Here is a 21,595-nt window from a genome sequence, read left to right as displayed (position 1 = left end):
ATGAGCAGTTGCAATCCAAGCTAACTTGGTGTTTTACTGGCGGCAACTGCAGTGAATAACTATAGAAAAAAATTATTTGACTAATATTTATAATATATGATAAAAAACACTTGTGGAACTTAATAAATAATGTGAGTAGAACAATTTATTCTTAACATGGAGCATCTTAACTCTTAGTTGATTTATAAACATTCATCAACAATGCAGTTCATAGTTGATAATTATGATTTAATCAAAATGACTCAGCTGAAGCAAGCACAGAGGAAAAAAACAACATCACTGAGTATTTGCTTTACACCATTTACTGTGCTAGGAATTAGAGAGATGAAGTTGAAAATCATAATTTCTGCCTCATAGTAGTCATATTTTAAAGGAAAATACTTCTTATATTTCTTGTTTAGCACTTTACGGAATACAAGTGATTTCATTTGATCAGGTGATGTATTTGTAAAGTATTTGTCAACCTTTAATAAAGATGAGTAATGAGGCTTAGGTTGGGACACTAATGTAATATGTGGTTGACATTTCAACCTCACTGTTTTATACCTTGGGTTGGAATATAGAAATAAGTATGAGTGATTGAGTCAGTTTTGGAAAAGAACATTAATTCCATTGTTTAACACATTCAACAAATGGTTACTTGTTTCCTTGTTTTTATGCTTACCAAGGATAACTATAGAGAATAAGACATCAAGAGAAAGACTAATGTCCTTTCTCTTTCCTAAAGACTCCTTAATATGTAGTTTTTTATTTTCTTTTTAAGTCAGGACCTTGCCTTGTCACCCAGGCCAGAGTGTGATGGCATGATCATGGCTCACTGCAGCCTCAAACTCCTGGCCTCAAGCAATCCTTCCGAAGATTTTAGCCTCCCAAGTTGTGAGATTGCTGGCATGAGTCACTGTACCTGGCAATATATTTTATCTGAATTTCATGAACTTCATATTATGGCAGGGTCTTTTCGACCACATTAAGGATTTTTGAAAGTTGCCCTAAGAGATTTTCCCTGAATGTAATCTGCTGTGTTAGGACAGTTTATTTATCAATTTATGAGCATTATATAAGTTAGCTGGGCACTCTCCAGAGCTGCACTGTTTGACATAGTAGCCATTAACCACATCTGGGTGTTTAGCAATTAAAATATGGCTAGTCTAGATTGCAATGTGCTTTAAGTGTAACATACACTAATTTTACAATTTCATATTAAGATGATATTTTAGATACATTGAGTTAAATAAAATTCATTATAGAATTAATTTCACATGTTTTTGTGTGTTTCTAATGTTCCTGCTAGAAGATGTAAGTATATATTATATGACTTTTAATATACTTCCATTGGACAGTGATGAATTAGACTGGGAATATTTAAAATGTTTTTAAATATTTTTCAGTTGTTTATTTTCAACTTCTAGGATTAATTTGTTTGTTTCTTAATATGTAGTCCTCACCTTTAAGATTTCCCTATGATTAGGGTAGCTGATATTTTGTCTTCTATTGTTCTTAGTAGAGTATGAAAGATTATGGTCTAAGCCTTGATTTCTAAGTTGTTTATTTACAACTCAAATGCATTTTTCTATGGAAACAAACTGGTCAGATAAAGAAACTTGCCCTAGTATGTTAACATAGTTTACCTGAAATTAACATACCCATAAACCTACCTGTCCCAAGGTCTCTAAGGCCTAAATTGAAGTCCTGAGCTTTCTACACTTGTTTATCTGAATCTATTACTGAGAGATCCCCTGAAACTTAAAAAGGATGAGAATTTTAGGGCAAAAGGTGGCTCACTCATGTAAAATATGAATCAGTTTCTGTTATCTGAAAGCTTTTTCACCTATAAATTAGGTTTATCCTCAGAGAGATGAAAAGGGGACTCCATGATAACAATAGAGGAGTGGAGCCAGCCAGCAGTATTTTCTTCCAGTTTTTTAATGTGGTCTTTTAAAATATGGTTGTAAGCACAGTATAAATATAATTTTGGAGCCAGGCATGCTGGCACATGAGGGGAATCCCAGCAACTTGGGAGGCTGAGGCAGGAGGATCACATGAGCCTAGGAGTTTGAGACCAACTTCAGCAACATAGCGAGACTCCATCTCAAAAAATAAAAAAAAATATAATTTTGTATTTTTTTCACTTAATGTATATAGGATTTTTTTCATGTTGCTTCATATTCTCCTTGATTACTATTTTAATGAATGCATATTATTTCATTGAATAGGTATATCATAATTTACTTAACTGTTCCTCTAATTTGAGAAATCACTTGGTAATTAGGAAAGCTGAAAGCTTATCATAGCTGTATATCTTGCCATCTTCATCTTTTATGTTGATCTTTTAAAATTACCTTAAAGATTTTTATCTACATAATTACTAATTATATATTTATGTTAATGTGGTAAAATGTGTATGATTCTTTTGCCCAAGTAATCATATGAATTGTTGAAGTAAAATAATCATAATATATTAACTTTTAGTTCAATTTCATATTTATTGAATAGCCAAATGTTTCTCAAATATGTGAGATCTATGATATTATATTGGATATGGTTTACTCTTCCTAAGCAAGACTTTGATTACATTTGGAACACCAAGTTATTCAATTTTTAGAGGCTGTTGCATGATTAGATTTTAAATATTAAAAAATCTGCATTGTTGTATGTCACGTAGCCTTTCAATAATAAAATTTGTTTATTAAGTTATGTTAACTATCAAAAGTATTTTTATTAAGATGATTGAAGTTTAATCTTGTGACTAGTTACTTATAACAATGCTTATCTAGTGTAAGTAGTATATTAAAAAATTCCATTGACCACAAATACAGTTGATAAACCCTAACTGACAAAAAGAAGATTTCTAACAACTAAAATAGAGGTGTAGTGTTATTATATAAAACCTTATATACTTTATTCCTCGAAGAATCCACTAAACCGTTACCTAGTGTCCGTTAACTTCTTATTTTAGACAGAATTTAGAAAGATTACTAGAATGCAAACTTTTGAAATTTGAGTCTGCTGCTACTATATAATTTTGGAAGAATCACTACCTTTCTGAAAATGAATTTTTAAAAATCCTTGACCTTTCCATGACTTTCAAATTCTGATGTAATTGCCTGTTTGAAATCTCTACTTAGATGTATAATAGGTACTTCAAATGGAGTGTTTATTTTTCTCTCTCAGTCTGTCATCTTAATCTTCCTCATATCCTAAAAACTATTTTTCACTCAAGAAAAACGTCATCTTTGATTTATCTCTCTTTTTTTTTTTTCCACCATCTTACATTTAAGTCATCATCAGATCCATTGGCTGTACCTCGAAGAGATAGCCTGGGTTCTGCTACTTCTCTCCATTTCCTCTGCTGATACTCCAGTATAAACCAGCATCACCTTTCACTTGTATTACTGCCATAGTTTTATGCTACTTCTCAGTCTTTTTTCCACATGGTAGCCAGAGACAGCTTTAAAAATTACAAATCATATTATATTATTCTTCTACTTAAAATCCTGCAGAGATTTTAATTGTGTTGAGAACAAAAATCCAAGGTCTTTGCTATGACCTACCTACAATTCCTGTCTTTCTTTCCCATCTCATGTGTGACCACTTACTCAGCTACTCTAATCTCTGTACAGTTCCTTAAACATTTCAACTTAGTCCTGATTTAGTGGTCTGCTTCTAGATCTTCATTTTGCCTAGAATGTACTGAGGTTTCAGATTTTTTCGTGGCCTGGTTCTTGTCATTTTATTCTCAACTCAGATCACCTCTCTTGAGGCACCTTTCTAGAAACCTAATTTAAGGTAACTGTTATGTCTCACTCCCCATTACACCATCTATTAAAATGTATTCATAGGAGCATTTGAAACAGTTTTTAAATTAGTAAACATGTTGATTTTTTTTGTCTTCCACCCTAATTAGAATGTAAGCTACATGACAGCAGAGACTTTGTCTACCTTATTGAGTGTTTGAACAGTTTAAGCCACATAGAGGAGATGTTCAAGAACTATTTGCCAAATAAATGAATGATTCCACCTATAAATGAAAGATCAGAGTTTTTTTAAAACGTATCCTGTTAGGAAAGCCCAAAGTCATCTATTTTAGAGTAATTATCAAAAATAGTTTTATACACTCACACATACACATGTAAAGTAGTCAGTACTTGAAGACCTTTAAATGAAAAAATTTATCCAGTTATCTAAAAGAAAATCATCTGATCATCTAATGAATACTCAAGTATGTTAAATAAGGTATTCATGTGAATTGTTTGATTTTTAATCTCGTGACTTACGTAGATTATGGCATGGAGCCAGGTTTGTGAGGAATATTAGAGTGGTGGGATTCCAGAATATAAAACTTGGACGGAGTGTGTGGAGTGGCTATCATCACTAATTCTGAAATTTTGAGCCTAAGCCACATCTTATAGGGAGCCGAAGAAAAACTGTGAAAATTATGTAATGTATGTCCTTGGTATCTATATGATTTATCATAAATATATGCTGAAATTTTAATGTCTATGGTTTGAATATCTTAAACTTAAGCTTATGATATTTACACTAGTTTGGGAGGGACAGCATGTTCTTGGGTTCATCCTAGATACTTAGTTAATGCTTTCTAATTAACTGACAAAATAAATATATATGATTATTATAAAAAATGAGGTATGTTTACTGTATATTTTTGTTCTTCCAGCTAAATACTATCATCCAGTTTACTTTTAAAAATAGAGTGCACACTCACGAGTAGCCTGTATTACCAGTATTTAATAAATGGATATCCAAAACATATACTTTCTATGGAATTTCATAAATAAGTCATCTTATTTCAGTAGTCTAGTGAGTCCCAAATATGTAAGATAAGCATATGTAAGATCAGTAGTCTGGCGTATGTATGTAAGATCAGTAGTCTGGTGAGTCTCAAATATGTATAAAGTGGATGTAGAATGAAGCTTGTAACACTTAAAATGTTTCTGGTCTGCTAATTATGATATGTTTTGAAAATGCTTAGTAGTTAGAACCAGTTAAAAGGGAAAATGGTATATAGTTAGAATGACTATCTGGATTAAACATAAAGCACTTAAGATAAATGATCATGAGACTCTCAGTTTTCGGTTTAAAAGGAAATGCTGATTTGCTAAGAAATAATTTCAGTTTAACTTTATGTATTCATTAATGTATAAAATCAATATAAAATGTTTTAAGTTAGAAGAATGTCAAATATTTGGAAGCAAAGATTATTAGCTGCATTTAATTAGGTATTGTGTATGCAGGAAATATAAATAAAACAATAAATATTATTAGCATGTAGTTCTAAAGTTGAGTAAAATAGAGTTTTGATATAACCCACATTATTATTCTTCTTTAATCATTTGTTTTCTTAACTTAAAGCATTTGTTAATATAATTTGAATATTATTCAAATATAAGAAATCTATGCATAATGGATGTTAATTATTTCATGTTCCAATAGCTTACAAACACAATTCACAATATCAAGTATACTGAGCCCTCTAGTGATTTTTTTTTTAACTGCTGTCACAATTGCTGTCTGAGCACATTCCTTTTATTTTTACCAACAAGTTTATTGGTGAAAATTATTTCGTTCATTTTCCTTAATTTGAAATGAGAAATAAAAAGAAACTTTATAGGGAGTGGTATAAAACATGGGCTGTTTTAAATATGTTAGGAAGTTTTGGAGGGTTTTTCTTTTTTAACTTGCTGTTTCTATTCAGCATGTTCTGTTGATAGTGATGTATATATATGCAATAATATTATAAGGATTTTTTTGAGATGTTTATTTTGAAATAAATGTTAGAGGATACTTACCGAACAAGATAAATCATCATATTTTAAACAGTAAATTTAGTGGTAATTTGTATTTGAGCTAGGACAAACTGAGTTTAGGTCCTGTCTCGGCCACAATTTATTAGCAGTGTAGACTTGGGTAAGTTATTTAACTTCTCTAGGCCTCAGTTCCCTCTGATAATTTCTTCATATAGTCTCTAAAATATCTTTTAGAGATGTTTCCAGAGGAGTCTTTATAATTTCTTTTCTTTATATTGAATTTTTCTTTCATAATTTAAATCTAAGCCTTCTTATTCTCAGAAGATAAATTTATTATTTCTATGGTTTTAAACTTTTTAAATTATATTCCAAATAGAACTATAACATGCTTTTTCCTTGCTTAAAAGAGACCTTGAATAGTAACCGTGTCGCTTTTGCTCACAGTTACATCCCTAGTGGCTGAAAAAGTCCCTGGCTATTTCATTCAGTAATTTGATGCTCATTTAGTAACTTGGTAAATGAGTGAAGAAAAGGTCAGCTCCTTCAGTGTAGCATATGTGATTTTTTGTAGTCTGCTCTTGGCCTACTTTTCCATCTTCATCATCTTTGCTACTCCTTTTCACCAGCCCTAAGTGTTTTTCTAATATCCTGTTTCTTGTACCTAATATGGCATGCTTAGTGACTGTCTCTCCCTCACATACCTCAGCGTATAGTTCATATCCTTATAGAAACCTAAATGATGTAATCTAATTTTAAACATGCCTTTTTCTTCCTTTAAACGACAAACTAGGGCCAGGTGTGGTAGCTCACAACTGTTATCTCAGTGCTTTGGGAAGCTGAGGTGGGAGGATAACTTGAGCCCAGGAGTTCAAAGACCAGTCTGAGCAAGACCAGCAAGACCTTGTCTCTACTAAAAAGAAGAAAGTTAGGGCCGGGTGCAGTGGCTCACGCCTGTAATCCCAGCACTCTGGGAGGCCAAGCTGGGTGGATCACGAGGTCAGAAAATCGAGACCATCCTGGCTAACATGCTGAAACCCTGTCTCTACTAAAAATACAAAAAATTAGCCAGGCGTGGTGATGGGCGCCTGTAGTATCAGCTACTCAGGAGACTGAGGCAGGAGAATTGCTTGAACCTGGGAGGCGTAGGTTGCCGTGAGCCAAGATAGTGCCATTGCACTCCAGACTAGGCAACAGAGTGAGAGTGCATCTCCAAAAAAAAAAAAAAGAAAAAAAGTCAGGTGTGACATGCACGGGTCATGACATGCACGTGTCATGTACATGCACATGTCTGAGTACATGCACATGACATGTACTCAGAAGGTTGAGGCAGGAGGAGTGCTTGTCCCCAGAAGTTTGAGGTTGCAGTGAGCTATGATTGCTCCACTGCGCTTCAGCCTGGGCAACAGAGCAAGACGCTATCTCAGAAATCATCAGCAAAACCCAGAAACTAGTCAGTTTTAAGGATCATTTTAAATATTGTCTGACTTTTGTTATGAAAACAAATATTTGTATTGACAGAACTTAGTATAATAACAACCAGCAAATGAATGTTGAATCGATTAGAATGTTATAAACCTCTATATATGTAATAGGTTTTGTTTGTTAGTATATTCTTCTGATACTTTATTTATTTCTTGAACTATAACCTTCAAAAACAAAGAAATAGGTTTTTTACTGAAAGTTGAATATAGGGCTTTTGCTAAAATGCTACATATTTTGGCTAGATTCAATTTAGTATTTCTTTGGACGACATTATGTATGCAGTGTATATCTATCTTTAAACTTTTCCCCTCATTTAATTATAGTTCTTTTTCCAAGTAGCCAGCATAAAATCATTCAATAAAAATTTATTTAGTAGCCTATTATGTTAGTGGCAATTGATTAGGTACTGGAGTAATACAAAGAGTAATAAAAAACAGAATCCTTAGTTTCAATCTAATGGGTCAGAAATACATATAAAAGACTCATTTCAATATTTGTGGTTAAGGGTCATAATAATAATACATAAAGAGGGTTGTCTGAGTGTCTGGTTGTTGAGAGAAGCTATGGTAGTTCCTTAAATCTTCTAAAATATGCTGAAGCACAAAGAAGTAAAGATAACAATTGTTTAGGGAATTGGAGAGAACCAGAAATTGCTTTTGAGCTTAAACTTGAATGGTAATGAAGAGTCAATGAGAAGTCTTGGAACATTTTGTAAGCTGGAATGTGACATGATCAGATTTGTAGTTTAGGAATAGTATACTCTGTTTCTTTTCTTTTCTTTTCTTTTCTTTTCTTTTTTTTTTTTTTTGAGACGGAGTCTCGCTCTTTCGCCCAGGCCGGACTGCAGTGGCGCTATCTCGGCTCACGGCAAGCTCCGCCTCCCGGGTTCACGCCATTGTCCTGCCTCAGCCTCCCGAGTAGCTGGGATTACAGGCACCTGCCACCGTGCCCGGCTAATTTTTTGTATTTTTAGTAGAGACGGGGTTTCACTGTGTTAGCCAGGATGGTCTCGATCTCCTGACCTCGTGATTCACCCTCCTCGGCCTCCCAAAGTGCTGGGATTACAGGCATGAGCCACCGCGCCCGGCCCAGTGTACTCTGTTTCTTGTCATAAGTCTATAAAAACTGGAAATAGCTGCATTCATTCATAGCACTATTTTAGGAAACCTCGTATAAAAATGAAATGATATATGATAGTAATAATAATAGCTACCATTAATTTATTTCAACATATTTAACAAGTACCATCTCTGTGTATGGTTTATAGTATATGATTTATAAATATTATCTAATTAAAGACTCTGCTTTACCATTTATACTAGCTCTACCATTTATAGCTGTGTGAACTTAAACAAGCTTTCTCAAGTTTCAGTTTCCTTATCTATAAAATATTCTGGTATGGCTATAGAAATAATTAGGATATTTTATGTAAAGGACTCCTGTGCTTAGCCCATAGTAAGCACTCCATAATTGTTAGCTATTTTAAAATTAATTTTTGTAACTTCCTTGTGTTATAAAGATAACACCTTTACCTTGCAGTATTACCTTGCAGATGAGGAAATTGAATTTAGAGATCTTAAGTTACCTGCGGGTCATACTTGCAGTATTACCTTGCAGAGGAGAAAATAAAATTTAGAGATCTTAGGTTTCTTAAAAGTTATATTGCAAGTAGTGGCAAAGCCAGTATTTTAACTTGGGTCTCTGACTGTAAGCCCAGTATCCTGAAAAATGTGCTGTACTGTCCTTCCGAGGCTAAGTGATCAGGAGAAATTGGTGAAGAAAGTATCAGTGGTACTCTCAGATGTTTAATTGGCCTGCCTAAGAGCTTCTAGGCCTAAGAGATACTACTGTGATCTCTTCTGAGTATATCTTTTGTCCAAATGAAAGCATAAGCAAATGTATAATAGATAAGTCTATGTTGTCTAACTCATCTATGTTGTTACATGTCTCAATAATTAATTCTTTTTTAATGCTGTGTAGTATTCCATTGTATCAATATATAACATTTTGTTTATCCATTTATCTGTCGATGGACATTTGAGTGGTTTTCCTGTTTTAGGCTATTACAGGTAAAGCTGCTATGAGCATTCATATACATGTTTTTGTATGTACATATACTTCTTTTTCTCTTGGGTAGAGCCTTAAAGGGGTATGTTAGGTGTATGTTGTTTAACTTTTAAAAACTTGCTAGATTGTTTTATTAAAGTGATTGTACATTTAGTTTAGGTGTATGTTTGTTTAACTTTTAAAAACTTGCTAGATTGGGCTAGGTGCGGTGGCTCATGCCTGTAATCCCAGCACTTTGGGAGGCTGAGGCGGGTGGATCACGAGATCAGTAAATCTAGACCATCCTGGCTAACATGGTGAAACCCTATGCCTACTAAAAATACAAAAAAAATTAGCCATGCCTGGTGGCTGGCGCCTGTAGTCCCAGCTACTCCGGAGGCTGAGGCAGGAGAATGGTGTGAACCTGGGAGGCAGAGCTTGCAATGAGCCAAGATCATGCCTCTGCAACTCACCCTGGGGGACAGAGCAAGAGACTCCATCTCAAAAAAAAAAAAAAAAAAAACTTGCAGATTGTTTTATTAAAGTGGTTGTACATGTAGTTTATCTGCTATCAGTATGTGTGAATTCTTTTTTCTCTACATCCTCAACAATACTTGCAATTAAAAAAAATTAAATTATTATACATTTTGCCAATTTTTTAAATGTTAGCCATTTTAACAGGTGCATAATTGTGATTTTAATTTTTATTTCCCTAATGACTAATGATGTTAAGCATTTTTATTTGTGCTTATTTGACATCTATATATTTTCTTTGGTGAAATGATTCTTCAAATCTTTACATACTCTTAAGATTAAATTGCTTGTTTTCTTTACTGTTGTGTTGAGTTCTTTTTATATATTCTACGTATAAGCACTTTATCTGATATATGTATTGCAAAGATTTTTCTCCCATTCTATGGTTTATCTTTTTATTTTCTTAACAGTATCTTAAAGATAGTAGGTTTTCCATTTTGCTTAAGTCAAATTTACCAATTTGTTTATAGATTTTATTTTATTTAAGAAATCTTGGCATAACTCACATCCACAAAGAATTTCTTCCATGTTTTCTTCTACATGTTTTATACTGTCAGGCTTTACATTCAGGTAGTGATTTATTTTGAGTTAATTTTTGTATGTGACACAAGGTATGGTTTCAAGTCATTTTTTTTAACATGTGTATATCCATTTGCTCTAGCATCATTTATTGAAAATGCTGACCTTTGTCATCTACATTGCCTTTCAGCCCTTGTCAAAAATCAGTTGTCCAAATATGTGTGGATTTATTTCTGGATTTTGTATTCAGTTCCTTGATTTGTTTGTATTTATGTAAATACCTTGCTGTTTTGATTTCTCTAGTGTTTTAATAATTTTTGACATCAGGTAGTTTTAGCTCTCTAACATTGTTATTCTTTTTCAAAGTTGTTTTGTTACTTCTAGGTCATGTGTGTTTCCATATGAATTTCAAAGTCAGCTTGTCAATTTCCATAGGAAACCCTGGTGGGATTTTGATTGGAATTGCATTGAATCTGTAGATGAGTTTGGGAAAAAAAAAAAAAAAAAAAAGACATCTTAAGAATTTTATCTTTCATTTAGCAAAATAGAATATTTTTCAGTGTACATGTCTTTCCCATCTCTTTTCATATTTATCCTTAAGAAATTCATAACAGAGTGCTATTTTTACTGATTAAAAAAATTGCTTTCAGATATTTCATTGCCGGTATATAGAAATATAATTTTTTAGTTGTTGATCTTGCATCCTGCAGCTTTCCTGAATTCACACATTAGCTTTAGGAGCTCTTTTGTAGATTCCATCCAATTTTTTACATAGATAATCAGGTCATCTCTAAATACAGGTATTTTTTTCTTCCTTTTTTATATTAATGACTTTATTTCTTTTTTTTTTTCTTTTTCCCCTTTTCCGATTGCACTCCAGTACAATGTTAAGTGGATAGAGCCTTCAATACAATGTTAATTGGTGAGTGAGTGTAATACCCTTCCTATTCCTGGTTTTAGAGGAAAGCATTCAGTCTTACCCTGTTAATATGATAGGAACACCTGTAACGCTTTTGTAGATGCCTTCTATCAGGTTGAGGGATTCTCCTCTACTTCTAGTTTGCTAAGATTAAGACCAAAAAAAATAATAAGTGGATGTTCGATTTTGTCAAATGCTTTTTCTGCATTTATTAAGATGATCATGTAGTTTTTCTGTGATGTATTATGTCATTTATAATTTTTAAATTTATGCTTTGAGGAGTATTAGTCTGTGATTTTATTTTGTTTGGCTTTTATATTGGGGCAGTGCTAGCTTCATAGAATGATTTGGGGAGTATTCCTTTTTTTACATTTTTTTTTGAAATAGTTTAAAACTCCACATAAAATTGATATTATTTCCATCTTAAATTTTAGGTGGAATTCATTCAAGAATCTTTCTGGCCCTGGAGGTTTTTTTGTGGAAACAATTTTAACCTCATTCTTAATTTCTTTACTAGATATTGGGTTAAGTTGTGTATTTGTTTTTGAGTGAGCTTTGGCAATTTGTGTTTTTTAAGAAAGTTGTCCATTTCATCTGAGTTGTCAGATTTACTGGCATATAGTTGTTCATTATATTTTCTTACTATTCTTTTAATATCTATATTATCTCTAGTGATGCCACTTTTCTCACTCTTGATATTGATAATTGGTGTCTTCTCTTATTTTTCCTGATCAGTCTGCCCAGAGGTTAATCAATTTTATTAATTTCAAAGAATCATCCTTTTCTGTTTTTTGTTTCATTGATCTTTATAATTATTTCCTTTATTCTGCTTTGGTTTTGATTTTCTTTTTCTAATTTTTCATTTTGGAGGATAAAGTTGTTCTTTTGAAACCTTTGTTTTTTTCTTTTTTAATTGATTATTTTTAAAAGTTTTATTTGTAATTGACAAATAATAAATAATGGTATGATGTGATATGTTAATGCATGTATATACTGCACAATGATCAAATCAGGGTAATTAGCATATCTGTCACTTTAAATATTTATTATTTCTTTGTGATCATAACATTCAAAATCTTTTCTTCTAGCTATCTTGAAATATATATTATTATTTGTTATAGTCTTCTGTGTAATAAGACACCAGAACTTAATCTTCCTGTCTATAACTTTGAACTCATTGACCAACCTTTCCCCATGCTTTTCTTCCCCCTGTCCTCTGTAGCTTCTGGTAACCACTATTATACTCTCTACTTCGATGAGATGAACATTTTCAGATTCCACATATGAGTGAGATCATGTTGTATCTTCTTTTTCAATATAGTAGTTAGTGCTACAAAATTTCCCCTAAGTATTGGTTTAGCAGTCTCTGCAAATTTTGACATAATAAATTTTTATTTCCCTTCAGTTAAGAATACTTAACTACTTTCTGTTTTGATTTCTTCTTTCATCAGTGGTAGAAAGTGTGCTATTTAAGGAGGTGTGCTATTTCATTTCAAATATTTAGATATTTTCCAAGTATCTTTCTAATAAGGGTACCTGATATAATTCCATTGCAGTCAGAGAATATGCTTTGTATGACTGTCTTCCTTTTTAATTTATTAAGACTTGTTTTTTGACCAAGAATATAGTATAACTTAAATGTTTCAAGAGCAGTGGAAGAGAATGTGTGTTCTACTACTATTAGATGAATAAGTGTCAATCAAGTCAAGTTGGTTTATAGTGCCATTCAAGTCTATGGTAGCCTTGCTGATTTTCATGCCTCCTTGTTCTACAGATTTTGAAGAGTGGTATTGAAATCTTTGATTATAATTGTGGATTTGCCTATTTCCCTTTGCATGTCTTCAGTTTTTACTTCATGTATTTTGAAGATCTGTTATTAGGTATACAAATGTTTAGGACTATTATATCGTGTTGATTAATTTACCTCTTTGTCATTATGAAATGGCTTTCTGTTTTGCTGGTAATATTCTTGGCTTCAAAATTTATTTTTTCTGACATTAATATAGCCATTCCAAGTTTCTGCCAGTAATCCCAACCAGTGTTTTGCTTACTTTTAGACCTTTTAGTTTTCATCTAAGACTTTTATATAGGAAAATTTTAGGTAAAAATTATTTAACCGCTCTGTGTCTTAGTTTCTTTTTGATTAAAGGGAAGTAATAAGAGTACCTACACCATAGAATTGTTTTGAGGATTAAACAAAATAATATCATATATTCTACACCTGCACATGTTGCAGTGCAAACTCTGTGTAAGTGTAGTCTATGGCTTTTGTTCCTACTATTACTGCTGCGTTTTAAAAAAAGGTTTTTTTATAAGCATATGAAATAGAATTTGCGATTAATTTACATCTTCAAGAAGTATCTTGTTTGCTGTTTCATTAATCATCTTTAGACTAGATAAATTAGAACATCATCATGAAATTTATAAATGAATATGAACTCAAAAAATACCTGTATTTAATTTTGTTTTCTTACATTACTAATTTACCATCTATTTTACTTAAGAATTGTATTCTGGCCGGGTGCGGTGGCTCATGCCTGTAATCCCAGCACTTTGGGAGGCCTAGGTGGGTGGATCACGAGGTCAGGAGATCGAGACCATCCTAGCTAACATGGTGAAACCCCATCTCTACTAAATATACAACAACAAAAAAATTAGCCGGGCATGGTGGCAGAAGCCTGTAGTCCCAGCTACTCGGGAGGCTGAGGCAGGAGAATGGCATGAACCTGGGAGGCAGAGCTTGCAGTGAGCCGAGATCACGCCAGTGCACTCCAGCCAGGGCGACAGAGTGAGACTCCGTCTCAAAAAAAAGAAACAAAAAGTGTTCTAAAATATAGGTATAGTGTCATCATATTTTTCAAATTTATCGAGTTGCTATTTCAAGTATACTTGAATTGTACAATATTTTTCAGTTATTCTCAACTGCATATACCTCCGTTTAAATAAAAGACACATTGTGAAAGTACAAATTAGTCTTTTTTTAAAAAACAAAGGAAATAAATGTTTACACATAATGATTTGTATGGGTCCTTCACATTGTTACTATTTATAATGGGTGATGCCTTTTTTTTTAGATCGGACAGCTGGCTTTTAAAGGAATGAAGAGACTCAATAGAATCCAGTCAATAGTGTTTGAGACTGCCTACAACACCAATGAGAACATGCTGATTTGTGCCCCTACAGGAGCTGGAAAAACCAACATTGCAATGCTTACAGTCTTGCACGAAATTCGCCAACATTTTCAACAAGGTGTTATCAAAAAGAATGAATTTAAGGTAAGTAAATAAATCAGACAACAGCTTTTTAAATTGTAAGGAATAAAATAAATTTGCAGTTTTAATATTACATGAAATTTGAAAGTTCTTAAAGATATTGTACTTGAAGTCAGATAAGTAATACTGTTTGATTTACTTCATTACTATTAAGGCAGTTCTTATTTGTGTTATGAAAATTCTATTACCATGTAAGAAGCTATGAAAATACATTTATACAATTTTCAAAGTGATGTAGCTGTGTAAACAAATTCTATTGTCCTTTAAACAGCTACACACATATCTCACAAAGATAAGACTTTTAATATATCACTATTAAGATTTTTCACTGGAAGTAGTTAGAAACTATTTCACAATAAATTGTGACTTGTATTGGCTACTGTAAGACAAAAGACATGGTAGTTTTTGCTCATTAATCAAGCTAGTGTTCCTTTGGTATAGATTGTATATGTTGCTCCAATGAAAGCCTTGGCAGCTGAAATGACAGATTACTTCAGCAGACGTCTAGAGCCACTAGGCATCGTTGTGAAAGAATTGACTGGTGACATGCAGTTGTCCAAAAGTGAAATTTTACGAACTCAGGTATGTTGTTTACCTAGATTTTTTGTTTAATACCATTCTTTTTTTAGGTAATTGTGAAAATTATTAAATGACTATATCTTAAATAACTAGAATACATAATACAAACATAATATAGTGAACTTTTATTTGTAACCTCATCTTGTCTCTGTACTACAAAGAGTTTTTGCTGGTTCTTTGTTTTCTGGTATCCCTTCTAACTCCTGTAATTCTTACTGCATCTTGAATATGGTTAGGTTCCAAGTCTATGGGCAGTAAGGCTATTCTTTTAAAATAGTAGGGATGAGGATATAAATAATACCAGAGTTTAATTTTAAGAGGAGGGACATATATAGATCTTAAAATGATTGCACTAGTATTCCAAACTATTCCATAAGAATGGCTTAACATATAATAAGCTTTTCGGTCAGTCATTATTTCATCAAATGCAAAGTTATTATTATTAAATCATGCACTGTATATAGCACTATATTAGACGAAATGAATGAATACATGACAATAAAGACACTTAAGACACAGTTTCTGTCTTCAAAAATCTTATGACTAAGTAAGAAAAAATATTTAGGTTTCAACTAGATGAGTAGTATTGAAAGCAATATATAAGTAAGGTGAAGTTCATTGTGTTTTTAAAAAAATAAAATAGTGGATGACCAGATATTAATGGAAAAATTCATAGTTTGATGGAAAATAGATAATAGAACTTTTTAAACAATGGGCGGATGTTGATGTAAAATGTGATTGGGGTGTGAATTAATTTCCTAGGGCCCCCATAGCAAAATACCACAAGCTTGGTGGTATAGACCAAAAGTATCTAAGACAGGTCTCAATCAATTTTGAAAGTTTATTTTGCCAAGGTTAAGGAGGCAGCAGTGACAACCTCAGGAGATCCTGATGACATGTGCTCAATGTGATTGGGGTACAGCTTGGCTTTATACATTTTAGGGAAACGTGAGACATCTATCAATACATGTAAGATGTACATTTGTTTGGTCTGGAAAGGCAGGACAATTTGAAGTGGGGGCTTCCAGGACATAGGTAGATGTATAGATTTTCTGATTGGCAGTTGGTTGAAAGAGTTATTATCTAAGGTTTTATCATGCCGATGAAGCTGATCTATTCAGTGAGAATAGTTTGTAAATGTTTCTTATCAGACTTAAAAAAGTCTGTTCTATCAGTAATTCCAAAAGGAAGGAGAGTATAATGAGGCATGTCCTGCTCTTACTTCCCATCATGGCCTGAACTAGTTTTTCAGGTTATCTTTGGAATGCCTTTGTAAGAGGAGGGGTCCATTCAGATGGTTGGGGGGCTTAGAATTTTATCATTGGTCTACAGTGGCTTAAAACAACTGTCTTAATTCTCTCACAGTACTGGAGTTTAGAAGTCTGAAATCAAGGTGTCAACTGAGTTGTTTCCTTCTGGAGGCTTTGAGACAGTATCTGTTCTATGCCTCCTAGTTTCTGGTGGCTGCTGGAAATTTTTGGCATTCTTTGGTTTGTAGATTCATCACTCCAAGCTCTGCTTCCATCTATGTGACCTTTTCCCCCGCTTATCTTTTCCCCTACTCCCCTTTTTTAAGGATACTAGTCATTGGATTTAGGGCCCACCATAGTCAGGATGATCTCATCTTAACAACCTTTCCTTAATTACATCTGCAAAGATCCTTTTTTCAAATAAGGTCACACATATGGGCTGAATGTTTACATATCATCTCCCCGACCCCCCAAACACAATTTATATGTTGAAGCCCTAGTCCATAAGTAATTGTAGTTGGAGGTGAGGCCTTTGGGAGATAATTGGACTTAGATTAGGTCATGAAGTAGGGAGGACTGGGCGACAGAGTGAGACTCCATCTCAATAAATAATAAATAAATAAATAGAAATATTGATAGATTTAATTCAAAAAGACAAAGTTCTTTGTGACCTGAATAATTTTAAAGATTACAAAGGAGTCCCAAAGCCAAAACAATTTGAAAACTACTATGATAGGTGAAAGTGCCTTATATATGACATCAGATTCTTTTTATTGTCTACATCCAGCCTGGTTTTCAACCTTATCTCCCAGATGATTCTCAATATAAACTATAGTCAGGCCATTTTTGCTTTTTCTAAAATAGCATTGCTCAAATAATATTTTCTTAAATGAACGTTGCTTTTTAGTAAGTTTCCTCATGTGTTTTCTCCTTTTTCTTAGTATCTTCCTTTATCTATTGACATTTGTCCAAATCTTGCCCATTCTTTAAAACCCAGTTCAAATTCTGTATTTACTTCTTCCCTGAATCCTGTAGCACCATTCATTTATATTCATAAAATAATACCTAGTGCACAAAGTCTGTGCTTTTGGACCTGATGTAGTGTTAAAAACCTGAATCACTCTCAAGTAAAATTTTGATTGCTCTTGTCCTATATCCAACTATGTTACTGATGCTAATGCAAGAATGTTTGTGGAAAGACAAGGGAGATAACATTTAAATTCCATTTATGAGTTAGTCACTATGCTAAATGCATATGTGCAACTTCCCTGAGTCTTCACAAGAACCCTACTGGGTAGTACCTCCATTTTACAGGAGCAGAAAGTAAAACCAAAAAAATCTACTTAGACTTATGCCTAGTCTGTCCTGCAAACTCTGGCCAAGCAAGGGATGTAAGAAGTATGCAGACACAGGTATTTTGCCTGAGACCGTGGCTAGGGGACTGCACGGCTTAGCATCACTGATGAGAGTGCAGCCCTGCCAATGAGAGTGCAGCCCCAATAAGCGGGGACATTTGCATTTATTTAGTACAGATTTAATGACAAAGGCTTGAAGCAAACACAATTTGTGGGTAATTAACATTGTGGACCACCCAAGTAGATAGCAGTCCTGTGTACAAATGATCAAAGATTGGTTTCCAGAGACATAAGTAAACCATTTTATCTAGATCTAATGTTCCCTTACATTCCCTTGTTATCTACCCTTTGCCCTCTGCTTCAGGGTAAGAGAATTAGCCGCCTTCAGCTTTTATTCTCTCCCGAAGCTTTGCAAAACCTCCCGCCTTCCAAGAAGTTTTGAGCCTTTCCCTGTTAACTTTTCCCACCACCCTGACCAATCTCCTATAGATTTATGTATTTTCAAAAGGTCTATGAACATCTATTTCTTACCCATTTGCCCATTTTTGCACTTTGCTAGACTCTGTATCCTTCGTCAGTAATTTTTGACTGTGTAAGGGCAGGGACTATGTGCTTGGCCTCAGAAATAGTTTATTAATTGAACCTTTTGTGCTTGCTCTAATTCTGCAGGTGATAATTTTTGTAGAACTGAAACTATATAGTTTCTAATCTTTTTACCCTGTTCTTCTACCCTTCTCACAGATTCTTACAGATTAAAAACTGTTGCGCTGTCACTGCCTTTGAGATTAGGCTATAGAGAAAGCAAAGCAGAGAATTATGTAAAGAATGTGGGAGTACATACATATTCAACTTTTTTTGTGGAGTTTGAATTTCTTGCTTTCCTCACTTTCATTTTGTAATTTTCTTAAAGCTTCTTAATTATTCATGTTATATATTTTTGGTAAATAAGTTTCCCAATAATCAGCATTGATTAAATCAAATATAATCTTAAATTTGCCTTGTGATTTTTTTCTAACTTTCTCCGTATTGTTAATCTTTTTTTAAATATAGGAAGGCAAATTAATCTCATTTGCAAATTTTCTGCCATGCCATTCTGATCATATTACTCTCTTGCTCATAAACTTTCATTGGTTCTTTATTGCTTATTGAATTAAGTCCAACTACCTAGCTTGTTAAGAATCTTGTATAAATTAAGTATAATATGAGATGTGATGTATTTTGTGGTTCACTAGGGACCTTCAGGTATAGCAGCAGTTATGATTTTATTGAGGTTTGAATATAAAATTTCCTTTTACAAGACAGAATTATATAATTATAAGATTTACTGTTAGGAGAAACAGTATAGACAACAAATACCTTTTTGGTGTACAGCTAAAAAGCAATTTTGTGCAACTTTGAAAAACACCATAAATTTGTCATTGGTTAAAACACTTATCTACTTTTCCAACCTTATTTTCCATTACTCTATATCTACCATTGGTTTCAAACTTCTCCCTCTAAATGTATCCTTGATGAAGAGTTACTATTTTACAATGTTCACTGTACTTTTCAGTGGTTCCATTGAGCAGTGTTCCTTTGAACATCAGTGAAAACACTGGTTAGAGATTTCTCCTGTCCTGGCAGTAACTTTGTGTTAAAGCAAAGCATTTGCTCTGAGTTCTGAAATTGTTCTCTTCTTTTATATTTGTTTGCTCATCCTTGTAGGGGGAGGCGTTTACCTGTGTACCTTTGGGAGTTGAGATAGGTTATTTCAGGTTTTGTTTTTGTTTATTTTTTGGTTGAGGATAGAGGGAAATTCTGTTCAGATCTCTTAGGCCCAAGCAATTGCAAAGGCAAATCTGAATTTTCTTTTTATTACTCTGCTAGATCAAAGCTCCAGCAATTGTGGTTGACAGGGTGTGGGTGTTGTGTATACACATGAGCTCAGATCACAGGCAGTGTTCGATGTCACACTGCTCTGATCTACTCTTCTTTCAAGGGGATTTTTCCTATGGTATGTAGTCTATTGATTATTTCAATATATGGGATAAGGGTGGGAATAAAGGGTAGTTGGAGATAGGGGCAGATATTGTATATGCAGTTTTATCTGTATATCTATAAATTATATGCTTAAGTCCCATAAATGTACTGTTTAGTTCTCTGCCTGGCATTGGGCTTTTCGCTTTAAATTTCAAGCTACTTTACTAGCTCTGAGTCCCAGCTCTGAGCTCTGATTTTGGGCACCTTTCACCAATGAAGCTGTAGTTTTCTCTCCTCTTTTTGTGCAGCCATATTCATGCATGTTGGATTATACCCTTGGGCCAATAATCTCCAAACTCCAATTCTTACTGGCAGTTGCTGCCTTTCTGCATAAAATCTGAGAATGTCTTTATTTCACTTCCATTCCTGAAGGACATTTTTGCTGGAAATAGATTCGTAGGTTGTCAGTTCTATTCTTCGTTTTTTATATTTTTATTTTTTAGAGAAAAGGTCTCACTCTGTCACCAAGGCTGGACTGCAGTGGCACGGTAATGGCCCACTGCAGCCTCAGCCTTCTGAGCTCAAGCGATCCTCTCCTCTCAGCCTCCCGAATAGCAGAGATTACAGGCGCATGCCACCACATCCCGGTAATCATTATTTTTTGTAGCAATGAGGTATTGCCATGTTGCCCAGGCTATTCCCAAACTCCTGGCTCAAGTAATCCTCTTGCCTCGGCCTCCTAAAGTGCTAGGATTATAGATATCAGCTACCATGCCAGGCCTTCTTTTCTTTCAGCCCTTAAAAAGTATGCCAGTTTTCTTCTGACCTCTGTGGTTTCTGAAGAGAAATTCACTCCATTCAAATTATTGTTCTCTTATAGTTAATATGTTGTTTCTCTTGGGCTTCTTTAAAGATTCAAGATTCTTTCTTTATCTTTAGTTTCCAACAGTTTTATTATGAGCTGCCTAGATGTAAATTTCTTTTAAGTTCATCCTGTTGAGTGTTTGCTCAGCTTCTTGAATCTGCAGGTTTATGTCCTTTGTCAAATTTGGGAAGTTTCCAGCCTTTATTTCTTCAACCCGTCATGTTTTCTCCTTTACTTTTTGGATTTTGCTGATGGGAATAGATCTTTTCTTATTATCCCACAGGACAATGAGATCTAGATATTTTGTTTTGTTTTATTTTCCAATCTGTTCTCGCTCTGCTGTTCTGTCTGGATGATTTTTTTGGTCTATGTTTGACGCCACTGATTCTTTATTTTGCTGTCTACATTCTGTGGTTGAGCTCTTCCAATTAGTTTTTAACTTAGGTTATTATGCTTTTCAGTTCTGAACTTTCTATTAGGCTTTAAAACTATCTTCTATTTCCTTGCTGAGACATTTCTATTTTTTAATTTGTTTCAAGGGTGTTTGAAATTGCTCCTTGAAGGATTTTTATGATAATTACTTTAAAAGTCTTGTCAGAACCAAATCCAGCAGCACATCAAAAAACTTACCCACAACGATCAAGTTGGCTTCATCCCTGGGATGCAAGGCTTGTTCAACACATGCAAATCAATAAATGTAATCCATAAACCACACGATTATCTCAATAGATGCAGAAAAGGCCTTTGCTAAAATTCAACATCCCTTCATGTTAAAAACTCTCAATAAACTAGGGATCAGTGGAACATATCTCAGAATAATAAGAACTATTTATCACAGTCCCACAGCGAATATCATATTGAATGGGCAAAAGTTGGAAGCATTCCCTTTGAAAACCAGTACAAGACAAGGATGCCCTCTCTCACCACTCCTGTTAAATATAGTATTGGAAGTTCTGGCCAGGGCAATCAGGCAAGAGAAAGAAATTGGTATTCAAATAGAAAGAGAGGAAGTCAAATTGTCTCTTTTTGCAGACAACATGATTTTATATT

At 33.7% G+C, this 21,595-nt stretch overlaps 1 protein-coding gene across 3 annotated transcripts in view; it reads left to right on the top strand.

Moving 5' to 3' along the window:
• The window catches only part of ASCC3 (activating signal cointegrator 1 complex subunit 3), a 375,365-nt gene that overhangs the window by 99,728 nt on the left and 254,042 nt on the right, over positions 1 to 21,595 (top strand). For all 3 annotated transcript variants that reach the window (XM_003824353.6, XM_034962598.3, XM_063605419.1), the window contains 2 exons: positions 14,340 to 14,540; positions 14,979 to 15,119. In XM_003824353.6, the coding sequence (XP_003824401.4) occupies positions 14,340 to 14,540; positions 14,979 to 15,119 (342 nt within the window). The remainder of the gene's footprint in view (positions 1 to 14,339; positions 14,541 to 14,978; positions 15,120 to 21,595) is intronic.

Source organism: Pan paniscus, chromosome 5, assembly GCF_029289425.2.
Source record: "Pan paniscus chromosome 5, NHGRI_mPanPan1-v2.0_pri, whole genome shotgun sequence".
Lineage (NCBI taxonomy): Eukaryota > Metazoa > Chordata > Mammalia > Primates > Hominidae > Pan > Pan paniscus.
The sequence above is the reverse complement of the archived record's forward strand: the minus strand, read 5'-3'. Positions and strand labels throughout refer to the sequence as shown.